The sequence below is a fragment of the Schistocerca gregaria genome, chromosome X (assembly GCF_023897955.1).
Source record: "Schistocerca gregaria isolate iqSchGreg1 chromosome X, iqSchGreg1.2, whole genome shotgun sequence".
NCBI lineage: Eukaryota > Metazoa > Arthropoda > Insecta > Orthoptera > Acrididae > Schistocerca > Schistocerca gregaria.
In genome coordinates, this window is record NC_064931.1 from 382,276,616 (window position 1) to 382,291,625 (window position 15,010).

The 15,010-nt window shown below is 37.8% G+C and overlaps 1 protein-coding gene across 1 annotated transcript in view; it reads left to right on the forward strand.

The window, feature by feature from the left end:
• LOC126297751 (calcium-dependent secretion activator-like) overlaps positions 1-15,010 on the forward strand; it is a 1,391,877-nt gene that overhangs the window by 771,359 nt on the left and 605,508 nt on the right. Inside the window, exon 13 of the mRNA XM_049988921.1 lies at positions 1,998-2,104. Within this exon, the coding sequence (XP_049844878.1) occupies positions 1,998-2,104 (107 nt within the window). The remainder of the gene's footprint in view (positions 1-1,997; positions 2,105-15,010) is intronic.

Consider the following 15,010-nt stretch of genomic DNA (forward strand, 5'->3'; position numbering starts at 1 on the left):
TAGTCTTCCCCACAACATTTTTGAGGTGTTGTTTACATTTAATGTTGTTTGTAATTTTAATTCCTAGGTATTTAGTTGAATTTGTGGCTTTAGATTTGACTGATTTATTTTGTGACCTAAGTTTAATGGATTCCTTTTAGCACTCATGTGGATGACTTCACACTTCTAGGGTCAATTGCCAATTTTTGCACCACACAGATATCTTTTCTAAATTGTTTTGCAATTTGTTTTGATCTTCTGATCACTTTACTAGTCGATAAATGACAGTGCCATCTGCAAACACCTTAAGACAGCTGCGCAGATTCTCTCCCAAATTGCTGATATTGAAAAGGAACAGCAAGGGACCTATAACACTATCTTGGGGAATGACAGAAACCACATCTATTTTACTCAATTACTTTCTATCAGTTACTATGAACTGTGACCTCTCTGACAGGAAATCACAAATCCAGTCACATAACTGAGACAATATTCCATAAGCATGCAATTTCACTACAAGTCCCAAGTGTGGCACAGTGACAAAAGCCTTCCAGAAATTCAGAAATGCCAAATCAATTTGAAGCCCCTTGTCAAAAGCAGTCAACACTTCGTGCAAATAAAGAGGTAGTTGCATTTCACAAGAACAATGTTTTCTAAATCTGTGTTGATGGCCAAACTAGATTAAAAGAAAGGCTTGGTTGACAGGATGCATCATGAGGCAGCAACAGATAATCACATTGACAACAGGGGAAGTTTGTGGGTTAAAAATTGTAGAGGGAGACAGACCTTTAATACAGGCATCAGCTTCAAATGGATGTAGGGTGTGGTAGTTATACATGGATGCAGAAGCTTTCACAGGATAGGCTAGCATAGAGGGTTGCACTAAACCACTCTTCAACAGAAGACAACAAAAACAACTGGCTCTGATGGCCTAGTAGTTTGGTCCCTTTAATCATGTAACCAACCAGCTAACTGGCACTTCCCGACACATAGTGCATATTACCATGTAAAATTACTACATTAATTACCTATTTGGTATTCATGGGAATAGGTACAAACTCAACTGGTATTTTTTAAAAGATTTAAAAGTTGAAAAACTTGTTCACTCAAACTTGCTAGCAGATTATACTGCATGAGCAGGACTCTAATCTGAGATCTTTCCCTTTCACAGACAATTGCTCTACAAACTGAGCAATCCAAGCATGGATCACAACCCATCCTCACAGCCTTGCTTTCACCAGTACATCACTTCTTACCATACAAACTTCACAGAAATTCTCCTGCACAACTTGCAGGGCTAGGATTCCTGGAGGAAAGGATATTGTGGAGACATAGCATAGCCACAGCCTGGGGGATTTCCAAAGTGAATTTTTACTCTGGACCAGAGTGTGAGCTCACTTCAAAATTGTGCTTAGATAGTGTAGTTGGTAGGGCACTTGCCCATGAAAGACAAATGTCCCAGATTTGAGTCTTGGTCTAGCACACAGTTTTAATCTGCCACAAGATTTCAAATCAGCACACATGCAGATGCATTGAAAATTCATTCTGGAAAGTCTTCATTGTGTTTTAGATATTCATAATTAACAACATCAATTATTTATTGAATGATGGTTCACATTTCCAATAGATTATTTATTCAGCCTCAAGAATTTTATTGTAATTTTCTGTTAAACATTTCTGACACTAGTTGGAACAGCTATATGTACAGTGTATACCCTGCACAGATGTGAATGTTGGACTAGTTTCTGAATTGCTATCAAAAATGTATAGTGAAGGAAAATAACACAATGGAAACCACTAGAGTGTCTTAGTTTTAAGTTAATTAAGTATATCTGATAATAAGAAACAGGCATGTAAAAACAGTTTCTCATGCAAAACGTTTTACATTTTTTTTAAAGTAAGCATTGTAGAAAATTGTGATCAGCTTATAGAAAAGTCATTTTAATCATAGTGTGAATTTTATAAAAGTATGTGTGTGGTATTAATTCTAAGACTAGTGCATCTTTCCTTTGTTGTAGGTTCCAGAATGGCACAGAATGACTGTTCCCAAAAATGTTCAGGATCAGGATCTACGAATAAAGATAGCTTGCAGGATGGATAAACCCCTAAATATGAAGCACTGTGGGTAAGGCTAGTAGCAGAATATAATAGATTTATGTACTACTGCAATATAAATCTTCTCACTCTGTGGCTATGGTGCAGCAACCTTAGTGATAAATTTTCAGTAACGAAAAGCAATCTAGCTTCTGGGACCTGAGTTCCTCCCAGCAAATACAATGTTCAAACAACTTACAGTAAGGGAGCTAGGTGACATCTGAGAAATATAACACACACACACACACACACACACACACACACACACACACACACACACACACACACACACACACTGTAAGCTCTACTACCACCACACAATCAAAGATGAACAATGCCAGAATTTATCAAGAGTGAAAATACCCAAACAATGTATGAGGTAGTATTGTTTCTGTCCCTCTGGTTTTTGATAAGGGAGAGAATGAGATTCCACACAGAATTTACACAAAAATCTACATCTTTTGCTTTACATGGTTACTTGCTAATTTAATCTCAACTGCTTCCTTAATAATACTATCCCAATAGCTGGAAGAGCATGTCAGAATATCCATGTTTTTATATTCCATAGAATAAAAGGTGCCAAGACAATTTTCTGCTATAGGTCATTTGATTGGCTGTTGTAAGTATGTGTGCGATGCTTGTCGTATATATGACATGCTACATCTGTCAAGAATACGATAGACACCCTAGTTATGTAAACAAAGACCATCCTTAAGGGAATTTAAGAGGACCCTAATCTAAGATGGAATTCAGAAAACATGTTTCACAACATATTTCTGTAAAATATGACAAATCTTGTTGGAGATGCTCCCTGTGTTAAGTGGGAAGGCTATAGACCTTGGTATCAACTCAGTATTACCCTCACTCACCCAGTGCCTGGTTTGTTGATAGTGCAATGTGTCTGCTCTGTCATTCACAAATCCATTCTGATTGAAGGTGACCTCAAGATGGGTTAACTCAGCTGATAAACTCATCTGACAAATTCTCAGGGTTGGAAATGACATGGGTCCTGTGAACCAAAGTACATAGTACCCCTTCACACTGAGCTGGATGGTAACATCTATCAGGCTGTAGATATAAGTCAGTGTGACTAGAGTTCCTTTAAACAGCGTGTCACAATGTACCATCAATGTACCAACACATCGAGGAAGGAAAGGCAGCCATGCCTTTCCACCTCCATCATAAGACAAATGATCATTTTGATTGAATTCAGGTGTTCTAAAATGCCATTCAGATTCTCAGTTTTATGAGGCCAAACCACAAAAGTATCATCTAAATATCTGGAAAACATACAGATTTTGACACCAGTCATCCTATGGAATATAACAACAAGGAGACTGGCATGCACTTTCAGCTATTTGGATACTGTTATTAAACAATAAGTTTATATAAAATTAGCAAATAAACAGACATGTAGTTTCTCCTTAAATTCCAGATGGAATCCTACTTTACCCTTCATCAAAAAACAGAGGGACGGTGCTAGTGCCACTTCAGCCATTGATTGGTAATTTTCACTATTGATAGCTACTGCTATCTGTCAAGTTTTATATTTATAGAACAGCCCTGCAAACTGAGGTTTTAAATTCACTTGCACAGCACTTGCTTGCTGCAGCTTTACCTTGGAAACAACAGGGTGGTCATCTGTCAGAAAATAGGCAGTTGTTGATGATTTGATCTGACTGCATTCCTGTAAATTATATGAACAATGCAGCTTTAGCTGTCATTGCAACCTAGACTGTTTTTCTTACTGATGATACTGGAATCTATAAAACATTGTTCAAGTATGATATTAGGCCTAGTTAGTATGATATGCGAAACCTTTTTCCATCAAATGCAGCAAAGTTTAAGAATCATGACAGAGTAGTATGAACTATGTTTCCATTTGGCCACAATGGTTTAAATGTTATGACATGAGTGATGAGATGATTCACTGCACTTGGATATGGCTGACTGTTCTTCCTTCAATAAATAGCTGGCTGAAGAAGTGAATTTCCCCCACAAGAAGTACAAAATACTTGTAATTTTTAAAAACAAAAACAATGTTAGTGTGAAAAAGATGTGTGTACAACGTATGACTCCTCATCAAACAAAAAGAGAGGCACTCTATGGCAGAATTTTTTGTGCATATATTACACATGAAAACTTAGTCTTTTCTACTTTTGTAAATGCTCAGACACTCCCTTCCAAAAAAAAAAAAAAAAAAAAAAAAAAAAAAAAAAAAAAAAAAAAAAAAAAGAGAGAGAGAGAGAGAGAGAGAGAGAGAGAGAGAGAGAGAGAGAGAGAGAGAGAGAGACAGGTCCTTTACCTGCCAACTTCTGTCCCTTATTGCAAGGATTTAAAGTAAAACTGAAATATTGCTCTGTCCTTCAGCTATGATAAATGGAAACAAAATGTGCAGTGCTGTGATGCCAGCATATCCCATCATTTCAGTCACTTTTAGACTGTGATCATCATCATCTTCCAAATTTATTGCACTTTTAGCAATTTGAAGCTAACATCTTGTAGAGTCATATTGTTATTCTTATTCTTTCCTTAGTTCAGCTAACTAGGAAATATATCAATTTATTTACGTATTTATTGGGACCACTCTAACCTCCTCCCATTGCTCCTGCATTCCAGTATTGTTCTTTTCTCTCTTGGGTTCTTGCCTTCCCCTCTTCAGCTCCAGCCTTGTCTGGAAACCTTTGAGTATTTTTAATCTCCCCTTAATGGGTCATGGTTCTGGATATATGTAGGAGAAATTTACAGATCTCATAGACCTTTTTTGGTATTTGTATTCCTCTTTGTTTTTTGTCTTATAACTAGGTTTATATCCTTTTATACATTCTTTCTGTGCTTATTGCTGTCACATGCCCATAAAAAGCAATTCTTCTTTCTAAATCATGTCACTTAACTTCTCCATGTGCGTATGTAGTTTATAGTTGTGGCACTTTTCATACACCCTGATTTCTTTGATGGGACCCAAGAGTTTTCTCAAAATCTTCTTTTCTTTGGACTCAAGTTCCTCCATTAGACCTGTTTTGCTCATTGTAAGAGGCTCTGCCACATATAGAGCCTCACATTGAATTACAGTGCAATAGAGCTTAATTTTGTATTTAGGATATCAATCACTTGTTGTAGATACTTTTCGTTAGTTCATAGACTATTTACATTTTATTAATGTGTGGCATGAAAACTTCTTTCTCTAATATGGCACCTGCCACCTTGGCTGAGTGGTCAGCCAGTCTGACTACAATGCAGTCGCTCAGGTTTGATTTCTCGCTGTGTCAGATATTTTCTCTGCTTGGGAACTGGGTATTATGTTGTCCTCATCAACATCTCATCATCACTGACACACTAGTCACCTAATGTGATGTCAACTGAAAAGACTTGCAACTCAATGGCTGAACTTCCCCAGATTCTTTTCTGATATGGTAGGATGTATCCATTCACCATGGTATTTAAAACTGTCTGTGTGTTCAGTTTTTTTCTTCTTCTGACTTCTAGTTCTCTTGGTGCTGATTTAATGCCTGTCATAAAGTGCATCTTCTGAAAGTTGTTTTGAAGTCAAGCAATCACCACCTGTGCCTTCGGTACATTATGCTGTTTTGCTGCTGTATGTATGGTGTCTGAATATATCACTAGAATATCTACAAAGGCTAGGCAGTTGATTGTAAGACTGATATACTTTTAGCCTAGCTTTTCATCTTTTTATATCCCTAAATTGTTCATTTCTTTCTGCAATTCTTAAATGACCTTTTCTAAGTCATATTTGTAGAGCCAAGGTGGTAGTCCATCTCCTTGTATCACTCCTATCCTGATTTCAAAGGTATCTGACATCTCTCTGCTGACCTTCTCTCTGGATGCTATGTTGGATAGGCTTTGCTGGATTATCATTTTTGTCTCCTTATCCAAGCCAAACTCTTAAAGGATTTAAAATTTGATCAACTGAGTGTTATGCCTTCCTGAAACTGATGAAAGCTACAACAAATTCCTTGTTGTTGAATTTCAGGAAAAGGACTGGAGAGGTCTAGGATAAGGGGTAGATTTTGGGAAAGTCACACAGACCCACAGGTCAGCAGGGACTTACCCCTCAGTATTTCCTTCTCATCCCGTGTGGTAAGTCTCCCCTGATCCATGATTCTGGGTGACTTGCCCAAAATCTGCCCCTTCTCCTAGACCTCTGCAGTCCTCTTCCTTCACCCCTCATCCTTCCCCTTCAACTCTCCTGCCTGAAGAAGGAGCCACTGGCTCCAAAATCTTGCCATTTAAAACCATCTTTTATGTATGTATTCTGCTGCCACTTAGTGAGTAGATATTTTATGTATCCAATTAAATTATTTTATATGTATGTAACAATAGTATATTGGCACTGTGACTCACAGCACATACAACATATTTCTTAAAGCAGTCCACTCAGAGTTCTGAAGAGCAGCTGAGTGGTTTATTTGCAAAAACTGGCTGATTTTTGTAGACACTTTACCACTAAAAGTTTGTAAACTGATTGTTACAATTATTTACCATCTCATTTCATAGCAACAGATTGTGAGAAGAATTAATACCATATACAGCAACAGCTAAATGTACATTTAAAACATTAGTAAGTTACAAATAAAAAATGGAAAGTCACAAATGTTAACTTTCAGAATGAGAGGACACTTCAGATGGGAAATAGAGGAAAGCATTCAAGATGAGTAGGTTTATTATAGGTTGGTTAAGGAAAAGATTTATTGTCCATTTTGATTGTATTGTTGTTTTTGTTGTTGTTGTCTTCAGTCCTGAGACTGGTTTGATGCAGCTCTCCATGCTACTCTGTCCTGTGCAAGATGCTTCATCTTCCAGTACCTACTGCAACCTACATCCTTCTAAATCTGCTTAGTGTATTCATCTCTTGGTCTCCCTCTACGATTTTTACCCTCCACGCTGCCCTCCAATGCTAAATTTGTGATCCCTTGATGCCTCAAAGCATGTCCTACCAACCGATCCCTTCTTCTAGTCAAGTTGTGCCACAAACTTCTCTTCTCCCCAATCCTATTCAATACCTCCTCATTAGTTACGTGATCTATCCATCTAATCTTCAGCATTCTTCTGTAGCACCACATTTCGAAAGCTTCTATTCTCTTCTTGTCCAAACTAGTTATCGTCCATGTTTCACTTCCATACATGGCTACACTCCAAACAAATACTTTCAGAAACGACTTCCTGATACATAAATCCATATTCGATGTTAACAAATTTCTCTTCTTCAGAAACGCTTTCCTTGCCATTGCCAGTCTACATTTTATATCCTCTCTACTTCGACCATCATCAGTTATTTTACTTCCTAAATAGCAAAACTCCTTTACTACTTTAAGTGTCTCATTTCCCAATCTAATTCCCTCAGCATCACCCGATTTAATTTGACTACATCCCATAATCCTTGTTTTGCTATTGTTGATGTTCATCTTATATCCTCTTTTCAAGACACTGTCCATTCCGTTCAACTGCTCTTCCAAGTCCTTTGCCATCTGTGACAGAATTACAATGTCATCGGCGAACCTCAAAGTTTTTACTTCTTCTCCATGAATTTTAATACCTACTCCAAATTTTTCTTTTGTTTCCTTTACTGCTTGCTCAATATACAGATTGAATAACATCGGGGAGAGGCTACAACCCTGTCTCACTCCTTTCCCAACCCCTGCTTCCCTTTCATGCCCCTCGACTCTAATAACTGCCATCTGGTTTCCGTACAAATTGTAAATAGCCTTTCGCTCCCTGTAATTTACCCCTGCCACCTTCAGAATTTGAAAGAGAGTATTCCAGTCAACATTGTCAAAAGCTTTCTCTAAGTCTACAAATGCTAGAAACGTAGGTTTGCCTTTTCTTAATCTTTCTTCTAAGATAAGTCGTAAGGTCAGTATTGCCTCACGTGTTCCAACATTCCTACGGAATACAAACTGATCCTCCCCGAGGTCCGCATCTACCAGTTTTTCCATTCGTCTGTAAAGAATTCGCTTTAGTATTTTGCAGCTGTGACTTATTAAACTGATAGTTCGGTAATTTTCACATCTGTCAGCACCTGCTTTCTTTGGGATTGGAATTATTATATTCTTCTTGAAGGCTGAGGGTATTTCACCTGTCTCATACCTCTTGCTTACCAGCTGGTAGAGTTTTGTCATGACTGGCTCTCCCAAGGCCGTCAGTAGTTCTAATGGAATGTTGTCTACTCAGGGGGCCTTGTATCGACTCAGGTCTTTCAGTGCTCTGTCAAACTCTTCACGCAGTATCTTACCTCCCATTTTGTCTCCATCTACATCCTCTTCCATTTCCATAATATTGTCCTCAAGTACATCGCCCTTGTATAAACCTTCTATATACTCCTTCCACCTTTCTGCCTTCCCTTCTTTGCTTAGAACTGGGTTGCCATCTGAGCTCTTGATATTCATACACGTGGTTCTCTTCTCTCCAAAGGTCTCTTTAATTTTCCTGTAGGCAGTATCTATCTTACTCCTAGTGAGATAAGCTTTTACATCCTTACATTTGTCCTCTAGCCATCCCTGCTTAACCATTTTGCACTTCCTGTCAATCTCATTTTTGAGATGTTTGTATTCCTTTTGGCCTGCTTCATTTACTGCATTTTTATATTTTCTTCTTTCATCAATTAAATTCAATATTTCTTCTGTTACCCAAGGATTTCTAGCAGTCCTCGTCTTTTTACCTACTTTATACTCTGCTGCCTTCACTACTTCATCCCTCAGAGCTACCCATTCTTCTTCTACTGTGTTTCTTTCCCCCATTGCTGTCAATTGTTCCCTTATGCTCTCCTTGAAACTCTGTACAACCTCTGGTTCTTTCAGCTTATCCAGATCCCATGTCCTTAAATTCCCACCTTTTTGCAGTTTCTTCAGTTTAACCTACAGGTCATAACCAATAGATTGTGGTCAGAGTCCACATCTGCCCCTGGAAATGTCCTACAATTTAAAACCTGATTCTTAAATCTCTGTCTTACCATTATATAATCTATCTGATACCTTTTAGTATCTCCAGGATTCTTCCATGTATACAACCTTCTTTTATGATTCTTGAACCAAGTGTTAGCTATGATTTAAGTTATGCTCTGTGCAAAATTCTACCAGATGGCTTCCTCTTTCATTTCTCAGCCCCAATCCATAATTACCTACTATGTTTCCTTCTCTCCCTTTTCCTACTGATGAATTCCAGTCACCCATGACTATTAAATTTTCATCTCTCTTCACTACTTGAATAATTTCTTTTATCTCATCATACATTTCATCAATTTCTTCATCATCTGCAGAGCTACTTGGCATATAAACTTGTACTACTGTAGTAGGCATGGGCTTTGTGTCTATCTTGGCTGCAATAATGCGTTCACTATGCTGTTTGTAGTAGCTTACCCGCATTCCTATTTTTTTTATTCATTATTAAACCTACTCCTGTATTACCCCTATTTGATTTTGTATTTATAACCCTGTATTCACCTGCTAAATTTTCTAACCTACCTGCCCGAATAAGGGATCTGACATTCCACTTTCCAATCCGTAGAACGCCAGTTTTCTTTCCCCTGATAACGACGTCCTCCTGAGTAGTCCCCACCCGGAGATCCGAATGGGGGACTATTTTACCTCCGGAATATTTTACCCAAGAGGACGCCATCATCATTTAATCATACAGTAAACCTGCATGTCCTCGGGAAAAATTACAGCTGTAGTTTCCCCTTGCTTTCAGCCATTCGCAGTACCAGCACAGCAAGGCCGTTTTGGTTAATGTTGCAAGGTCAAATCAGTCAATCATCCGGACTGTTGCCCCTGCAACTACTGAAAAGGCTGCTGACCCTCTTCATGAACCAAATATTTGTCTGGCCTCTCAACAGATACCCCTCCGTTGTGGTTGTACCTACGGTACGGCCATCTGTATCGCTGAGGCACGCAAGCCTCCCCACCAACGGCAAGGTCCATGGTTCATGGGGGGGTTGACTGTATTAGTATTTTAAAATGACCATTTACATTTTGACATGAACCATCTTCAAATCCGTAGACAACCACAAAATAACTAATGAATGAAAAAATCTACAAAATACAAAACATTATCACACCATGCTATCATCAAACATGAAGTACACAAGAACATATCTGATCGTTTCTGGCTGTGCGGTTCTAGGCGCTACAGTCTGAAACCGCGTGACCGCTACGGTTGCAGGTTCGAATCCTGCCTCGGGTATGGATGTGTGTGATGTCCTTAGTTAGTTAGGTTTAAGTAGTTCTAAGTTCTAGGGGGCTGATGACCTCAAATGTTAAGTCCCATAGTGCTCAGAGCCATTTGAACCTGATCATATCAGTCACATGAGTAACCTGTCCTACTAGCAGCAAAATTTACATGCTACATCACTTAATTAAGTAGTGGTTAGGTAGAAACTGTGTTAGTAATATAGCTTATATGGCTACTGCCAACAGGTGGGGTCTGGTGCAATTGTCACTTTTGAATAAAACATGTAAACCCACATTGATCTGGTAACAATTTTTGGTGGTTTGGTGAAAATACTGTTCTTGGAAGATTGTAAAAACATCATAAAATCCATCTAAGATTCCACATCTGGCTTCACCACAATCCAGTTGGGAATAAGAGGCATGGCAAGAATGTGGACCATAAGCATCTAATAAAGGAAAATTGGAAGAGAGGGCAGTTGGTAAGTCACAGGCAAGGGAATGACAAACTGAGAAATATAGCACAGATTGGATAAAAATTAGGTGCAACAATGGGAGCAGTTATAAGAACATATGAGAGAAAAAACATCAAAGCAAAGACTTGAAACAGATGTATGCAAAATATAAAATAAGAATGAAAAATGAAAGAGAAAATTGGCTGGAGAAATGAAAAAGACATGAAAAATATCTGAAGGGAATAGCATAATTTGAGGGAAAATTCATCTGTGCGTTAGTTATCTGTTTCAAGGTCCATCTGCACAATAAATTTTATGTCATTGAATGTATCATTCGAGCACCATTTTCATACTTTTATGCCCTATGTAGGTAAAAGCTGGGAATTTACAAGTATGCAGTTAGTACTTGTTTCTATAAATGTTATTCTTCGGTAAGAAGATGTTGTCAAATAGACAAAACTTTAAGCTACATTTACAAGTAAATCAACAGATAGGTTTGTAGCTGTTTATTTTTCTGCTTTTCCATAGTATGAGGCCATAGCTAATCCTAACTGCTTAAATAGATACCTCTTAAATGTGCTGACTGACAAAAAAGTGAATCACTCAGAAGGGATTGTTGGATTTCAATGTGGCTTCTTGGTCATACATGTCCTTGGCAAGAATGTAATTAATTAGAATTGTAACTCTCTGTGGCATAGGATTGCCAACAGAGTGCATTAGATCTGTTCATCTTTAGTGTTGGTAACAAGTGTAGTAAGCTATATAAGGATAATGAACTGTTCAGATCTTGAGTGATCAATGAAAAAGATATGGAGATTATGTGAGCTTGTCTGAGACTTTGTTGTCAGTACATGACAGAGTTTGGTAGAGGCCTCATTGGGCATCTCCATTTAGCTTGATATTTAAATTGTGTAATATCCAGATTTGTGGGACATTTGAATAGAACAGTAGCCTGATGTTGGAGAGCATGGGACTGTGCGGGCAGGCATAATTGTTGTCAAGATTTCAGTTGATAAAATCTGATCACTACAAGGGAGGATATCCATATTGTGCACCAAGCACATTGTAACCCCCTCACATCAGCACCAGCCAATTGAGAACAACGAAAAAAACTACCTGCAGTATTCTGTGTAATCCTGTTTCTGAGAATAGTGGGTGCCTGACTAGGGAATTTCTATCCCATATGTAGGCTGCTGTTAATGTCAAAACACAAATGTCTGTGCTTGGATTGGTGCCATGACCAGGACATATGGGTGCTGGTGAATGGCATTGTATTGTGTTCAGCAATGAATCATAGTTTTGCACTATACTGGATGACTATCACTGGCAAATAAGGTAGTGGCCTGAGGACAGGTCTCAATTCTTCACTGTTTTGGAGAGACGCAGCAGAGCTAATCCTGGTGTCATGGTGTGGGGAAGCATAGGGTATCACTTCATGTCACAGCTGCTATTGATTGAGGGAACTCCGACACCACAACAGTATGTCATTAACACCTTGCAACCTTGCACTGTTGTATGTTGCCTCTCATGCAACAGGATCATGGCGTCATTTTTCAACAGGGTAATGCTCATTTACACATGGCATGTGTCTCTATGAAAAGTCTGCATGATCTTCAGGTACCCCTGTGTGTAACAGTATTGTCGAATCTGCTCCTGATAAAACATATGTGTGACCAACTAGCACAACTTGGATGTCAACTTCACCCCAGTGCTAGTATCTAGTATATCAAGCATGAGTTACAAGAGTTGTGGACCACCTTTCCTCAGGTGGGAATGCAACAGCTTTATGGTACCCTTCAGAACTGAATCAGTGCATATGTCCAAGACTGAGGGGGTTCAATGCCACGCTATTAAGGGGGCTCACTCTGCAAATTTCTTTGAAAACCTGACTCAATTTTGTAATAATTGAAGCAACATCACATACCTTCTCAATCCATCAAGTCCTCTTCTAGGCACTTCGTTGTTTTTGTAAGGCCATAGAGTCCATACAGGATTAGAATTGTTTCTTTATTTATTTGTTAAGAATCCATTTATCAAATATTTAATATGGGATATAGCTTACTATATTCATTGGTATGCAATTTTAAATACATGTTACATAATGGTAACACTGATTCAGTAATATAAATAATTTAAGCACATGATACAGTACAGTAAATCATTGAAATACAATACATTAATACAATAGTATAACCTAACACATGGTATAATAGATAGCAAAAGCTGCTTCAGATACATAATACAAAAAAGCAAATAATTTAAATTTATGTCCACAGATATTCATTTACCAAAGGAAATAATTTAAAATTATGTTAACAGATATTCATTTAGAGTATAACAGCACCTGCCTTGTAAATATGTTTTCAAAGCCACTTTGAATTTTGAGTTTCTTTTATTTCCTTGATGTGGTGGGGAAGTTTATTGTAAAGTCTTTCACCAGTTTCCAGTGATCTGTTTTGTCTGAGAGTTGTAGAAGTCTGATTTTTGCCTGGTGTCATGTGCATGGACTGCTTGATTTGCACATACTAAGTGGTTTTTAATTTCTGAAATTTTCTTTGTGTATGCAATTATTTCAGGAATGTATAGGCTTTGTAGTGCTTTAAAAAGGGGATTACAAGAATTGCTGGGTGTGGCATTTTCAATTGTCCTAATGACCCTCTTCTGTGCTGTGAAACAGCTTTTGCTTATTGGTGAATTTCCCCAAAAAACTATCCCATATCGCAGCAGTAACTTCACTTGGTGATAACACAAATTTCTTAGTTTTTTCTTTTGTTGTACACCAGCAAGTATTTTTATGCCACAGCATATTATGCTAAGTTTCTTCCTTCTGTATTTGATGTGGTTGTCCCTCTTCATGTTGTGTCCTAAATCCATAATCCCAGAAATTTTGTTGAATTTCCACTTTCTAATATCTTATTACATAAATTTATGGTAGGAGTTAATGGATCTTTGTTGTGTGTGGTATGAAGGTGCACTGTAACAGTTATCTCTGTATTAACAATAAGATTGTTTGCGGTGAAACATTTTGTAATGTGTGTGGTGTTATTTTGTACCTCATATTGTAATTCTTTTACCAATACTTCATAAATTTTATATATTTTTGAAAATCACTAGATGATTCTCATTCATTGATAAATATTAAGAACAACACTGGGCACAAGATAGAACATTGGTAGTTGTACATAATGTTTTCTTCCTGATGCATAATTTCATCTATCTGCTCCCTGCCTTTCAAGTATCATGTCACCCACTCATGTGCCAGGCCCCAAATTCCTACATACTCCAATTTTTGAAGTAGTAAGTCGTGGTATATGACATAAAAAGCTGTTACATGTTCTTACTGGTCTATTGCAGTCAAGGCTGCTTTAACAATGTAAAAAATGGCACTCTCTGTTGATTTGAGTTTTCTGAACCCATGTTAGGTATTTGATATAAAATTATTTTCTTCTAAGAATGAAATCAGTCTTTTGTAAAAAGTGTTTTTTAGTATTTTGGAAAAACCAGACACCAAAAATATTGGTTTATTGTTCTTTTCATTTTTTTGTCTCCTTTCTTGAAAAGAGGTCTTATCCTGGCCATTATTTTTTTATGGGAAAATACTGCTACACAATGAAGCATTACAAAGATCAGATTGTCAATACTGTTGATATTATTCCCTTGCTTAGTTTCCCCCACTTTGCTGTTTTGTTTGTTCATCTTTGAAACATGTCATGGACTCTGACTGGGTTTGTGAACACCTCACCACTCATGATCTGTTTGTTTCCCTGCAATTACCACAGAACATGGGGAGATTGGTGTCAGCCATTGTCACTGCCTCTTTTGTTTTCTCACCTACATTTCCTGATACAGCTGGCCACATATTTCTGACTCTTGTATCAGCATCACTTTATAGTATCGTGTGGCCTGGCTTACCCTATGTGAAGCAGTTCATCCTTTTCTTTTATTTTCACAGTGACACACAAATGCTTTGAGTACTCATATTTTCTCTTGCTGAGGCTATCATACCTTTCTTTATTAAAGCAACTTCTATTGCTTCTGTTAGTATTGATTGACACTGCATGTAAGCACTATTGCCTTTATTCTGTCAGGGTAAATTTCCTAGAAGAACCCTACTCTGCTTAGCTTCCTGATGAACATTAGGCTCGCTTCCAACTCTGACTTTGGTATGATATCACAAATGGCTCATCTAAAGTTGTACTGCATAATGTTGAGTCATGATCCCCATGTTCTTGGCAACTCATCAACATTTGACATGCAGAGTAATATACTGTCCTTTTGTCGGTAAAATTTGGTACTAGGACA